This window comes from Megalobrama amblycephala, linkage group LG15 (assembly GCF_018812025.1).
Source record: "Megalobrama amblycephala isolate DHTTF-2021 linkage group LG15, ASM1881202v1, whole genome shotgun sequence".
Taxonomy (NCBI): Eukaryota; Metazoa; Chordata; class Actinopteri; order Cypriniformes; family Xenocyprididae; genus Megalobrama; species Megalobrama amblycephala.
Window position 1 is genome coordinate 32,580,306 of NC_063058.1, and position 14,317 is coordinate 32,594,622.

The following is a 14,317-nucleotide window of genomic DNA, read 5'->3' on the forward strand; positions in this document are numbered from 1 at the left end:
AGAGAATGACAAACTCACACCACACACTAAAGCAGAGAAATGTTTAACAACATTTACTATATTACGTGTTGATTAAGAATGGGAATTTGGCTTTAAATCTAATTCTCTTCAAATCACTGTGACTGTCCTCGTGATGAAAGTCTCTACAGGAAACTGACAGCTAGAACATCTCACAGCTTTAGTCAGTACAAGGTGTGAACACGCGTCTGAGAGCTGAGCTGTTCCTCAGAGAATGACGCTCGTGACGTGTGATCCCGCTTCAGTCCACTCTGAATGACTGACTGGATTTTCACTGACTCACCATCATCTCAAAGTGAAACTAACTCTGTGAATCTGAAACTGAATTGTGACAGAAGAACTGACACCTGTTTGTGAAACTTAGACAGTGAATAATGCAAATTTCCTCTGACTAACTGAATGGGGATGAACTGGATTACAAAATATCACAACGGCCCAAAGGCCATAAAACGAAACACAAAGACAATCCTGAAGTTCTCACAAAGAAATGTGAATCATTCTGTCAGGCTCAATGTCAGTACAACAACAAATGATATCATTATATATACTTACAAATATACTATTTTGTATTTAATATGATTTCTTTTCTTTCTTCTTTCTTTTGATTCACCACCCAGCTAACAGGGAACGTTCTCAGAACTTGAGCTCATGTTCTCAAAGTTTCTTCCAGTAACGTTTATAGAACAAGGTTATCTGGTCTTTAATAATGTTCTCAAAAAGACAGCACAAAAACATTATTTACACATTGTACATGGAACGTTTTCCTGATAAGTTTTAGTTGGACATTCATTTAACATTTTTTTAAATGTTACTACTTGTTTTAGAATGTTCAGAGAACATTCAAATGTAACATTCAAAAGTTGGACTTTATCTAACATTTTTAAATGTTACTTTTTATCAATTTGAGGGAAACAAATTCTAAATCACATGCACGATTTATAAATCGAGGGAACAAAATAGTAAATCGCGCACACAATTTAGCAAATCGAGGGAACAAAATAGTAAATCGCCCACACAATTTAGCAAATCGAGGGAACAAAATAGTAAATCGCGCACATAATTTAGCAAATCGAGGGAACAGAATAGTAAATTGCGCACAGAATTTAGCAAATCGAGGGAACAAAATAGTAAATTGCGCACACAATTTAGCAAATCGCAAAATAGTAAACACAATTTAGCAAATCGAGGGAACAAAATAGTGAATCGCGCACATCATTTAGCAAATCGAGGGAACAAAATAGTGAATCGCCCACACAATTTTGCAAATCGAGGGAACAAAATAGTAAATCGCGCACATAATTTAGCAAATCGAGGGAACAAAATAGTAAATCGCCCACACAATTTAGCAAATCGAGGGAACAAAATAGTGAATCGCGCACATCATTTAGCAAATCGAGGGAACAAAATAGTGAATCGCGCACACAATTTAGCAAATCGAGGGAACAAAATAGTAAATCGCGCACACAATTTAGCAAATCGAGGGAACAAAATAGTAAATCGCGCACACAATTTAGCAAATCGAGGGAACAAAATAGTAAATCGCGCACACAATTTAGCAAATCGAGGGAACAAAATAGTAAATCGTGCACACAATTTGGCAAATCGAGGGAACAAAATAGTAAATCGCGCACAGAATTTGGCAAATCGAGGGAACAAAATACTAAATCGCGCACATAATTTAGCAAATCGAGGGAACAAAATACTAAATCGCGCACATAATTTAGCAAATCGAGGGAACAAAATAGTAAATCGCGCACACAATTTAGCAAATCGAGGGAACAAAATAGTAAATCGCGCACACAATTTAGCAAATCGAGGGAACAAAATAGTAAATCGCGCACACAATTTAGCAAATCGAGGGAACAAAATAGTAAATCGCGCACAGAATTTGGCAAATCGAGGGAACAAAATACTAAATCGCGCACATAATTTAGCAAATCGAGGGAACAAAATACTAAATCGCGCACATAATTTAGCAAATCGAGGGAACAAAATACTAAATCGCGCACATGATTTAGCAAATCGAGGGAACAAAATACTAAATCGCGCACATGATTTAGCAAATCGAGGGAACAAAATAGTAAATCGCGCACATGATTTAGCAAATCGAGGGAACAAAATAGTAAATCGCACACACGATTTAGCAAATCGAGGGAACAAAATAGTAAATCGCGCACATGATTTAGCAAATCGAGGGAACAAAACAGTAAATCTCGCACACAATTTAGCAAATCGAGGGAACAAAATAGTAAATCATGTGCACGATTTATCAAATTGAGGGAACAAAATAGTAAATCGCACACACAATTTAGCAAATCGAGGGAACAAAATAGTAAATCGCGCACACAATTTAGCAAATCGAGGGAACAGATAAGTAAATTGCGCACAATTTTCTTTTTTTTTCCTTGCATGTCATGTGTGGCGCTCCGTATCAGAGAACATTCAAAAGTAACATTCCAGTAATGTTTGAAGAATGATAAAATGGAACGTTCCCTTAACATTCGCATAACCTAGAAAAAACATTTATAGAACATTTTTTAAAAACTGAAAGTTAAGATACTATATATATATATATAACGTGAAAAGAAGTAGCACTGTTTCTGAATAGTGATTCTGTGATCAGGATAATGGGTTTTTAACAGAGTCACGCTCCACTCTGGATTCTATAGGTTCACTGAAGGGCTTTATAGAAAGCAGATGTTTTTACGGTGAGCGCTCTAATCTTTGCCCTGTATCAAATCACTATGTTAATAAAAGTCTTTACCTGTCATCCACCCTATATATTACATCACCGCTGCGTTCCGTTCCGTCTTCTCCATGAAAAAACTCAACACGGAGAATTTGTTACCTCACAAAGACATTCGTCTGCCAGTGAAAACACTGCAAAGTTCACAGAAAATATATGTGCTGCCTATCATTTTATGGCCTCAGTCAATACTGGAGCTCATTAAACAGTTACTCGACAGAGACGGTGGGATTAGCTGCTCTTTATTTCCACAGCTGATGTTAAATCACACTAAAGTTTTATCAGGAGAAAGAGACACAAAACATTAAGCTAATATTCACTGGGGAGAGTTACTACACGACATTTGCAAGAATTTAACAAGTGCAAGTATCTCGGTTCTATTTTAAGTCTAAAGAATCTGCAATAAAAACAGAAGTGCTTCCTTAGAGAATAAACTCATTGGAGAATGAAAGAATGACACATTTCAGTTTAAAAAGCCAAATTAATATGTCTAGACTTTATGAGTAAGATAGATCAAGTAAAACAAGTTTTTAGTAGTGTTACACAATAAAAAAACTTTCAGAACAATTTTGCCATAAATTAACCCTGAATTTTATTTAATATTGCACAGCCTTTATATTGTTAACCTGTCAATATAATAATCTTACTGTGGAACAAATCAGTAAACACAAACTGACCAAACTTTGACCTGAAGTTCTGGTTTTTACACATACACTTCTTTTCCACAAACTCAAAGTGTTATTAACTATTTATATTATTAAAAAGCTCCAGAGCTGCAGTGGTTGTGAAATATCAGTCCGCAGAGAATCTGATCTCCGTGTTTTGTGTAAGAACACTTGGGGCATCTTTTCTCTGGATCCACCTTAGTAAAATAAACAGTGTTTGTGTTAGAAAGGTGGAGGAGATTTACTCCAGTCCTGCAGGGTCGACTGGATCACGGCCAGCAGAATCCAGTTAAAGGAACAATTCGCCTGAAAACTATCATTCTGCCATCATTTATTCACACTTATGTTTCTTTCTTCTATAAAAACACAAAAGGAGATGTTTAGAAGAATCTCAGAGCTTCTGTTTTACATTTGAATTTTAATTTATACTGCTATAAGTTTCATAATATAGGAAAATAGATTTGACAGCATTAACAGAGGGAAATTATCAAATAATAACGACTTACTGTAAATTTGAGTCAGTTCCACAGGGTTTGTATGGAAACCCATTTCTGCCACATAAGAAAACATAATCAGGCTTTGGTCAATCATAATTATGATTCATAATTATCACATACTAAGTCATAATTATGAAAAAAAGTCTTAATTTGGAGATAAACAATAAAAATAATGAGATAAAAAGTTGAAATTATGACATACCAAGTCATAATTTTGAAAATAAAAATTTAAATTATGACAAAAAGTTGAAATTATGGCAGTCTTAATTATGACATAAAAAGTCAAAATTATGAGATAAAATATCGAAATTATGACATAAATGTAAAAAATTATGATAAAAAGTTGAAGTTATGAAAAAAAGTCCAAATTGTTACACTAAGTTGTAATTTTAAAATAAAAAGTCAGAATTATGAGATGAAAAGTTGAAATTCTAAGTCATAATTTTGATAAAATGATGATAAAATTTTGATAAATTATGACAAAACGTTGAAATAAAAAGTCTTAATTTTGGGATTTATAGTCAAAATGATGAGGTAAATAGTCAAAATTATGACAAAAAGTCAAAATTATTAGATAAAATATTTAAATATGACATAAAAGTCCAAATTATGACATAAAACATCAAAATTATTAGATTGAAATTATGACAAATCATAATTTTGAAAATAAAAATTATGACAAAAAGTTTGAATTATGACAGTCTTAATTTTGAGAGTCAAAATTATTTGATAAAAAGTTAAAATTATGAGACAAAATATTGAAATTATGACACAAAAGTCCAAATTATGACATAAAAGTCAAAATTATTGGATAAAAAGTCAAAATTAATGCACTAAGTCGTAATTTTGAAATAAAAAGTCAAAATTACGAGATAAAAAGTTGAAATTATGACATACTAAGTAAATTTTGAAAATAAAAATCTAAATAAATTTAAATTATGAGTCTTAATTTTGAGATTAATAGCAAATGAGCTATTATGAGATACTAAGTCATATCTATGAGATTAAAAAGTTCAAAATTTTGAATTTATGTGTCAATTATAACTATTTATAACTTTTTGATCATAATTATGACTTGGTACGTCATAATCTCTATTTTTTGAATGACATGAGGCTGAGTAAATGATGGCAGAAGATTCATTTTGTGGTGAACTGTCCCTTTAAGAGTGTTCTCTTCTGGAATCCACATGTGTCCGTCTTCCTGGCAGGGTCGATCCAGGACTTGCCAAGTCCATTCCGACAGAGAGGACAGATGGTGACAAGGTGACTGTCTTTCTGATCGCGAGTGCTTTTCAGGGAAGTATGAACGGGATTTATTCATCCATGCGGAAAGGACTTTTTCCCTTTACGGACTTCATTCAGTGTTTTGGCGTTTGACTTAAAGTTTTGGACCATGCAAGAACATTTCTGCCACATAAGAAAAAAAAATCACACTTTTGTAAATCATGGCATAAAAAGTCGAAATTATGACAAAAAGTCAAATTTATGACATACTAAGTCATATTTATGGAATGAACAGTCATAATTATGGCATTAAAAAGTCTAAATTATGAAACACTAAGTCATAATTATGACAAAAAGTTGAAATTATGACATACTAAGTCATATTTATGAGATGAAGTCAAAATTATGACATACTAACTCATTATGACATAAAATGTCAAAATTATGACATATAAAGTCTTATTTATATGATGAAAAGTCTAAATTATGACATACTGAGTCATGTTGAGATGAAGTCATAATTATGACATACAGTAAAAAGTCCAAATTATGACATACTAAGTCATAATTACGGCATAAAAAAGTCATAATTTTGATTTTCATCTCATACCATAATACTAAGTCATAATTACGATGTTAATATCATTAGTTTGACTTTTTTTATACCATAATTATGATTTTTATGTCATAATCATGATTAGTATGTCATAATTTCGACTTTTTATGTCACATCTTGGAAATCTAAAATCTTTCTTACCAGGAAAATAGACCAAAAATATTGAAAATATTTATCGGTAACACTTAAAGGTTATAATGGACTATAAAGGTATTCATAATGTACGTTATAATGCATTATATCTCTTCATAAATAACTAACCAAAGTTAAAATGCACTATAATATTTGCAGATTCCTCATTACATCTGAAACTGGTTGTTTGTTGTGTGTTTTAACGTATATACTTTCTAAAGGCGTAACATAAGTATTATAACTGTGGTTATAAATATTCATGAGATCATACAATGCATTATAAGCTGCATAATTTATGTATTAAAATACTTTTATAATGTATTATACATAAAGGTTTAAAGGGAAGTCTTCCTCTTATGGCTCCACATGTTCATCCACTGAACCACTCTCTAGACTGCCTCATTTTAAGCATTAAAAGTAACCTATATATTGTGTGTTTGGCTGGTTATGTTGGTTTAATGAAGCCTGTTTTAAACCATCTCGAGTGAGAAATGCTGTTCTCATTGACCACAAATTCACTGCCGTGTTATTTTTCGCCCCTGATGTCCTTTGGTCTCTCAGCTAGGACCGCAAAAGACCCATAAAAGACGGTTTTACTGAAGCATGCTTTAACTAAACCCTCCGTATGCGAATAACAGACTCAAATGAAGCTGTTTTCAGAGTCTTCTGTGACTGTATTAAACACACTCAGACTACAGAGTGGATCTGAATCCGACACGCCTCCGAATATCATTTACTTTCCCTCTTTTCCATCCAAACCCATGGCTCTCTTTCTTCTGTGGGACACAAAAGCAGCATCATTGAGTAATTGAGGTGAAACTCCCTTCAGAATGAGCGTTCAGTGACCCTTCGAGGGGTCGGATGAAACATTCCAGGAATTGCTCACCTCAGATGTCAGTTTAAGGCCTCGAGGAACCAGGTGTGTCACTGCTGGCCATGAAGCTGCAGCAGATTCCCACTTCAAACCATCAACCTTCAGCTAAGAACGTTTTTTTTTCAGATAATAATAAAACAAGAATGATGACTATAACAATAACTATTCAGCGTCCACAGCAAAAAACAATAGCGTTCTGTTTATTATAAGCGCGCGCTGCAGTTTTGTCGTCTGTCTCTTTAAATGCTCGCGCTCTTTTGGAGTAGAATAAATTCTGATTGGCTGTCGATGTTTTTATCATCCATCAGTGGAAAAAAAGAAAAAAAATCATCTTGAACGCGATTCCAACGATATCGTTCTTCTGTGAAGTTTTCGTTATATAGGTGTGCCGTAGATAATACAGTTTATAGATGAATACAACCTGACATGTGCACACAAATAAGTCTGAGAAAGAACAGACCAGATGATTATTTAACAGTTACTTGTTGTCAAAGTCCCTTTAAGACAAGTCATTTCACTCGGCGGCCATCTTTGAAACGGCTCTCGGGCATCCTGGGCATCATGCAATCTCTTTGAATGGGGAAACAGAAAATTCTCCAAAACTGTTCGCCAATCTTACGATTAAATTTCATATTTGTAATCACCAATCAAATCTAAAAAAACTGTTTTTTAGGCTGGATCAAGCTAATGCGCATGCGCAGATGTAAATGCGCGTCTCCTGTGCCTCATTTCAGAGGCGCGCGTCTGACTGTTTCTATAGAAACCAGTGCTTCTAACGGCTGCTGCAGTGACGCGATGACTTTACCAGTCGGCGATTGGCTCTTATTTAGAAGGCGGGACTTATTCCGCCATATTGCCCGTTACACTTTCTCCCATTCAAAACACGTCTTATATATATATATATATATATATATATATATATATATATATATATAATTTTTTAATAATTTAACACTGCTTTTGTCATTTTTTTACAAGATGGACAAAATTTAACCAAAGTTTCACCGAATGACGATATTTTCAAACAATGCTAACAGGCTGATATCTAAAAGGACAATCAAACATTTTATATTTAGTTCAAGTTTTTAAAATATTACAACATTTTCCATGTTTTATAGCGGTTGCACCGAATGACCTGATGTTTCGGGTCATGCGTATGAACAAGTGAAAACATGAATTTATCAAATTTAGTTACTTTGCTTCATGACCATGTGGTCTTTTGCAGGTGTCTGAATGATGTCACATCCTGTCACATGATACTGACCGCATGACTTGATCCAAAATGGTCTCTTTATATCAGTTACTCCGAATGACATCAATGAAATTCATTTTTCCGGACATTATTTCTCATAACAAAGCATAACTTCTTCAAATAATTTTAACACCATTTTGCACTATGTTGATGTATGATGTTATAAAATCATGCCAGAATAAAAAAATATATACATTTATTACATTTTACGATATTTTAATCACAAATGAGCGGTTGGACGGTTAAACCGAATGACCTTTTGACGCTTCAAAATCTTTAAAAAACCTTTATATGTAACAAAATATAATTAAAACCTTTTTGATCCAATAAAAGAGATCTAGTTGTACTACCTTACATACTTTGGATGTCATATCTTTGTTTTTTATTATTATTATTAAGGCCTTTGGACAAATAAATGACCTGTCACGTCATTGACCCATATATATATATATATATATATATATATATATAAAAAAACACACTCTTTCAGAAGAGCATAATCTTTGCACTCTTATCTTGTAACTTAGAAAGCTACAAATATATTTAATTTCCTTATTTATTTGACCATTGATATTTTATCGTTGTTAACCTGTCTGTATTAGTTATTTATTTTGCTTTATACATTGTTGAGCTCATGCAACTGAAAATTGTTTGATTGTTTGTCGCCCTCAACTGGATGAATACAGGTAAACACCCTTCAGTATTAACAACTAAAAACATCTTACCATACAGACAAAACATTTTAATATTTGTTCTTCATCATCAGGGGAAAATAATAATATTGAGCCTCTTTATCATTATGGTTGTAGTGTGAACACAATTTTTATAATTTTATGGTATCTTTCTTGGTGTGATCTGGCCTTATTTAGTTTTAACAATTTAATAAAGATTTCTAAAAGGGTATATTTAAATATTCACTATAGCAATGTTGACTTTTCCAGGCCTTAAAAACCACAGTTTTACATTTTTCGTCTAATATTTACAGTTTTTCTCTGACCGTGACAATCCTAGCGGTCAGTTAATGAACACACTCTTAATAAAAAACAACAGAAACAATAAAAGTCTTTGTTAAAATCATCAGATTTTGCACATAAATGATTCTTAGAAACAAGAATGTGGTGAAAGTTTTTATTAGTTTGAACTTTCTACCTCCCGTCTGCTTGTGTCAGAAAGAAAGTTATAAAACATCTACAGCGTGGCAGAAATCATGAGCATGTACAAAAACATCACGACTACAATCTCTCATTTACAGCACAACTATTAAATATCCATATCCTACATCATCTAGCATGCCAGAAATGCAAGCGTATATTTCAAGTACGTAACGACCTACAGACGCCCCATAATGCACTTTAATACAGTCAACAGGAGATCTAACCATGATTGAACCCAAACTCCAGTCCTTCACAACTAAACCCTCTCAGATTCACTTGACCTTGACCTTTCACCTTCCGTCCTTGCTTTGAAATGATCTTGAAATGTGTGTGAATAATATCAATTCTTACTTTTCTCTTCAAGTCCACAAGAAAACCCAGAACATCTCATCTGTTCACTGCAAAAATCATTCTTAATTCGCATTTTGTCTCGTTTTTCAGTAAAAATATCATTAAAAAAACCTGCAAACAAAACAGCATAAGATATTAAGACACGTTTTCAGAGAATTTCTCTTGAGTTAAGTTCATTTTTTGAAATTTGGTATAAAAATGCATTGTACAAAAACCAAAACAACGTAATTTTTCCCGGGAATCGAACCCGTGACCTTCGCGTTTAGGATCTTGGCATACTTTTACCGGTGAACAAGACAAAAATACTCATGAAGGTGATTCTGGCAGTGCACTAAACACTGGTAAACATGCACATTTGGGGCAGGATAACAGAAATGTTTGCTCCATAAAAACAACAATATTGACACAGAAAGAGTTAAAAATGTGAAACGTTCTCCGTAACATGAAAGTGTCACCAACGTAACCCTGATCATCCGTCCTGAACGCGGAGGTGTTAGTGAAGCCAGGCAACTATGGCTAATATTCCTGCTGTGGGAATCTTCACAGGTCAGCAGTCCGGCTCTCGCGGCTCACCGGCGCCCTCTGCTGGTCCATTAGCTAACTACTCGGTGACTAGTGCTGTACCTGTGCTTGAGCTGGTGTAATGGTGAGAGACGCGCTCTCCTGATGGGTTGGCACGGGGTTAAACCTGGGTTACCTGGACAGAGAGTGAGATCTTAGAGCCCAAACACAGTCTGTGCAGGTACATGTGTGTGTGTGTGTGTGTGTGTGTGTGTGTGTGTACCTCTCTCTCATGGACATTGCCGGTTGTGTGTTGAGGAAAGACAGTTGTTGTTCCAGACTACAGACCCGGAACGCCAGATAACACGAGGAAATGATGAGCAAAATAATGCTGGGAAACACAAACACAGACGTTACAATCCTTCCTTTTACTGCAGCTTTAATTACACACAAAGACTTGACTTTTTTATTTATTAAAAATAAGACTAAAAATGTCAAGCTACTCCTGTTAAGAAAGTAAACAAATCTGCTAGTTCACACCACCATTATTAATTATTATAAAAATAATTTTTAATAATTACACATTATAATTATTTGTAATAATTATAAATTAATTTATTTTGACGTTTTAAATATTTTTATTAAGTTCTTGATTAAGAAAATAAACACATAGTTCACTATGGCATTATTAATTATTATACTTATAAATATTAATAATTATACATTATTATTTGTAATAATTATACATTTATTTATTTGACATTTTTAATATTTTTATTATGTTTTTGTTTGAGAAAGTAAACAAATCTGCTAGTTCACACTACCATTATTAATTATTATAAAAATAATTTTTAATTTATTGACTTCAAATTATTATATTTTTGTTCTTGGTTGAAAATGTAAACATCTGCTAGTTCACACTAATTATTATAAATGTAATTAATAATAATAATTATTATTTATTGAATAATTATTATTATACATGATTATTTGTAATAATTATAAATGTATTTATTTGACATTTTTAATATTTTTTATTATGTTCTTGTTCTTGGTTGAAAAAGTAAACAAATCTGTTAGTTCACACTGCCATTATTAATTAATATAAATATAATTATTTATAATTATACATTATTATTTGTAATAATTATACATTATTTGACATTTTAAATATTTTTTTACTATGTTCTTGGTTAACCAAGTAAACAAATCTGCTAGTTCACACAGCCATTATTAATTATTACCAATATAATATTAATAATTACACATTATTATTTATAATTTAACATTTTTGATATATTTATTTTGATAAATTTATTTTGATATATTTATATGTTCTTGTTCTTGGTTGAAAAGTCAATCAAATCTGCTAGTTCATACTTCCCATATTATTATAATTCATTACTATAATAAAATAATTACTATTAAGTTAATAATTATACACTATTATTTATAAAAATTGTAAAATAATGTGTTATTAATTATTGGTCAGACTCATACAGCACTTCATACAGACTATATTATATTAGGGCATATTATAAGGTAATTTTACGTTTGACTTTGTAAATATTCTTAAAATAAAAACAATGGTGTTTATTTAGAGTAATTCAATTGAACAACCAGCAGATGGCGACAATCCACCATGAAAACAAACACGTTTCTGGAGAGTCGAGGTCAAGTGTTTCTCTCAAACTCTCAAATAAAGACAGTTTATTAATAATGATTTCTATCTGGGTTATGATCATGCCAGTGCTGATGTTTGAGTGTTTGAGTGCCGCAGACTCACAGCAGAATGAAGAACTTCAGCAGATGATACTCCATGTGACCCAGTTCTGCCACGGGTTCTGCCAGCAGGATCTTCTCCGCCTCCAGACGGCGCTCTGAGGAGCACAACGCATCAGAGATCTGGCTTAGTTCTGTTCTTTCAAAAGCTTCACGCAGAGCCGAGAACGGTTTGTTTCAAATGCATCGCTGTGCCGCACAAATCCAGCTCTCTTGAGCTCTCGGTTAACAGGCGTGTCGTAGTCAAATGTGAAACCGAGCATGTAAAACTCACTGCACCGGCCTTCACAATAATCACACAACGTGTGGACATTCTCCTAACTCCGTCATGGATGTTTGACCGGCGTCTGAAGATAAAAGCCTCCAGCCAGAAACATTATCCTCAAATCAGTGTGTCAACAGCGCCTCACCTTTCGCCCAGAAACCGTCCCTTTCACATGCCGTAATATGAGCCGCAATACGGCACAAATATTTGGACAAAGACGTGAAGAACAGGGAACAATAGTTCATTAAAGAGCACTCGACTGCAGAATCAACAGAGACGTGAATAACTGAGAAACAAACATTTGCTTATTTAAACTGGATATAAATGATGGAGTTTGTGTTACAGTTAAAGAGGATCACGTGCTTTATCCATTATGAATAATAACAAAAAACATTGACACGACTATACAGCATCAAGAGTGAAACACACGAGCAGTCAGCATAAGATATATATACACACACACTTATACTTATTTAGTTTTAAATTTTATATATATATATATATATATATATATATATATATATATATATATATATATATAATAAATTACTAAATAAAACAGAGAACTATGTAAAATTTATATATCATAAGCATATATATCATATATGATATACGTTTACATGTATATGTTTTAATTTATTTAATAATTTATTAATGCTATTATTTATTTTTTGTATTTATTATATATACTTGTATTTAGGTAATAATATATATAAAATAATAGATAATTTTACATTTATTTTATTCATTAAATATATATATAATATAATATATAATATATATTATAATTAATTTATTAATGATATACTAGTTAATCTTATATAATAAATACATAATATCATTAACAAATTATTAAATACATTTATATATATATATATATATATATATATATATAGTTTATAATTACTTATTTAATTTATTAACAACATACTAGATAATTTTATTATGTATGTTTATATATATATATATATAGAATTTGTATATCATTAACATCTGTATACATATATATGATATACATGTTATATATATACTTGTTTATTTAATAATTTAATGTTATTATTTATTTATTTCTATGTATTTATTATATATGAGATGATAATATACATATAATAAAATAATATATATTTTTTAATTATTATATTAATCATTAATAAGTATGTAATTATTATAATTTATGTATAACAATTTATTATACATATATATAAATTATTAAATAAAAGAAGTATATATAGAATTTGTATGTCATTGACATGTATACCATTATACACAGCATATATGATAAACATGTTTTATATACATGTATATATATATATATATATATATTATAAATATTATATTATTTAATAATTATATTAATATTATAATTTTTAATGCATTTATTTTATAATTTATATAAAAAATAATTTATAATTAACTATTTCAATTATTACTTATATATATATATATATATATATAAACAAACATGTAATGAACACGTATATCATTATGCATGACACATATGATTGTTTGCGTGTGTCATATATGAAGGTTTGGTGTCGTACCCTCCAGCGGAGTCTCTGCGATGTACGGTGCGTCTCCTGCGCTCAAGCTGCTCGTCGAGTTTCCCAGCAGGTCCGGCAGTGATGAAGATACGGACGGTGCAGACGGTTTCCTGCGCCATGTCAACACCGGCGTGAAGTCTGTGCTCACTGGAAACTCGTCCTGAACAAAATGAGTCTCATATCAGATAACAGCTCTTCAGACGACAGAGAACTTCACTGTGTGTTTCTCATACCGTCGACAGAGACCCGGGTTCCTCCAGGTACTGCTTCAGACTTAAACTCTTCTTACCGTTCACCTGACGATCAAACACAGTGAATCATGTTTCTGTATTTCTTTACATTTGAACAATAAAACATTAATGCACATACAATAAAACATTAATGCACCTGCAGGTGTGTGCAGATTCTTCTCAGCACGTCATACACACTGTCCCGCGACAGAAGAGACACAAACACATACTGCCACAGAGAAAAAAACAAATTACATTTGAATAAAGCCTCTTAAGCAACTAAACTGCAAACTGTCTGATGAATATTCATCATTTCATTTAAATAAGTATTAAGTCACATTGAAATAAAGATCTCAGATGTTTCTCCTAAACAGACACAAATGAGTCATTAGCTGCCATACAGTAAAATTAATGTGGGGAGATCATCTGATGATTATTAATTAAATAAATGATTAATTATATAATTATT

The 14,317-nt window shown here is 32.0% G+C and overlaps 1 protein-coding gene across 1 annotated transcript in view; it reads right to left on the reverse strand.

Annotated features, from left to right (window-relative positions):
- Positions 1-9,138: 9,138 nt before the first annotated feature.
- The window catches only part of LOC125246938 (GRAM domain-containing protein 2A), a 36,369-nt gene continuing 31,190 nt past the window's right edge, over positions 9,139-14,317 (reverse strand). The window contains exons 7-12 of the mRNA XM_048158081.1: positions 14,006-14,077; positions 13,852-13,914; positions 13,619-13,778; positions 11,817-11,910; positions 10,314-10,421; positions 9,139-10,226 (exon numbers count right to left, since the gene is read on the reverse strand). Of these exons, the coding sequence (XP_048014038.1) occupies positions 10,223-10,226; positions 10,314-10,421; positions 11,817-11,910; positions 13,619-13,778; positions 13,852-13,914; positions 14,006-14,077 (501 nt within the window). The 3' untranslated portion in view covers positions 9,139-10,222. The remainder of the gene's footprint in view (positions 10,227-10,313; positions 10,422-11,816; positions 11,911-13,618; positions 13,779-13,851; positions 13,915-14,005; positions 14,078-14,317) is intronic.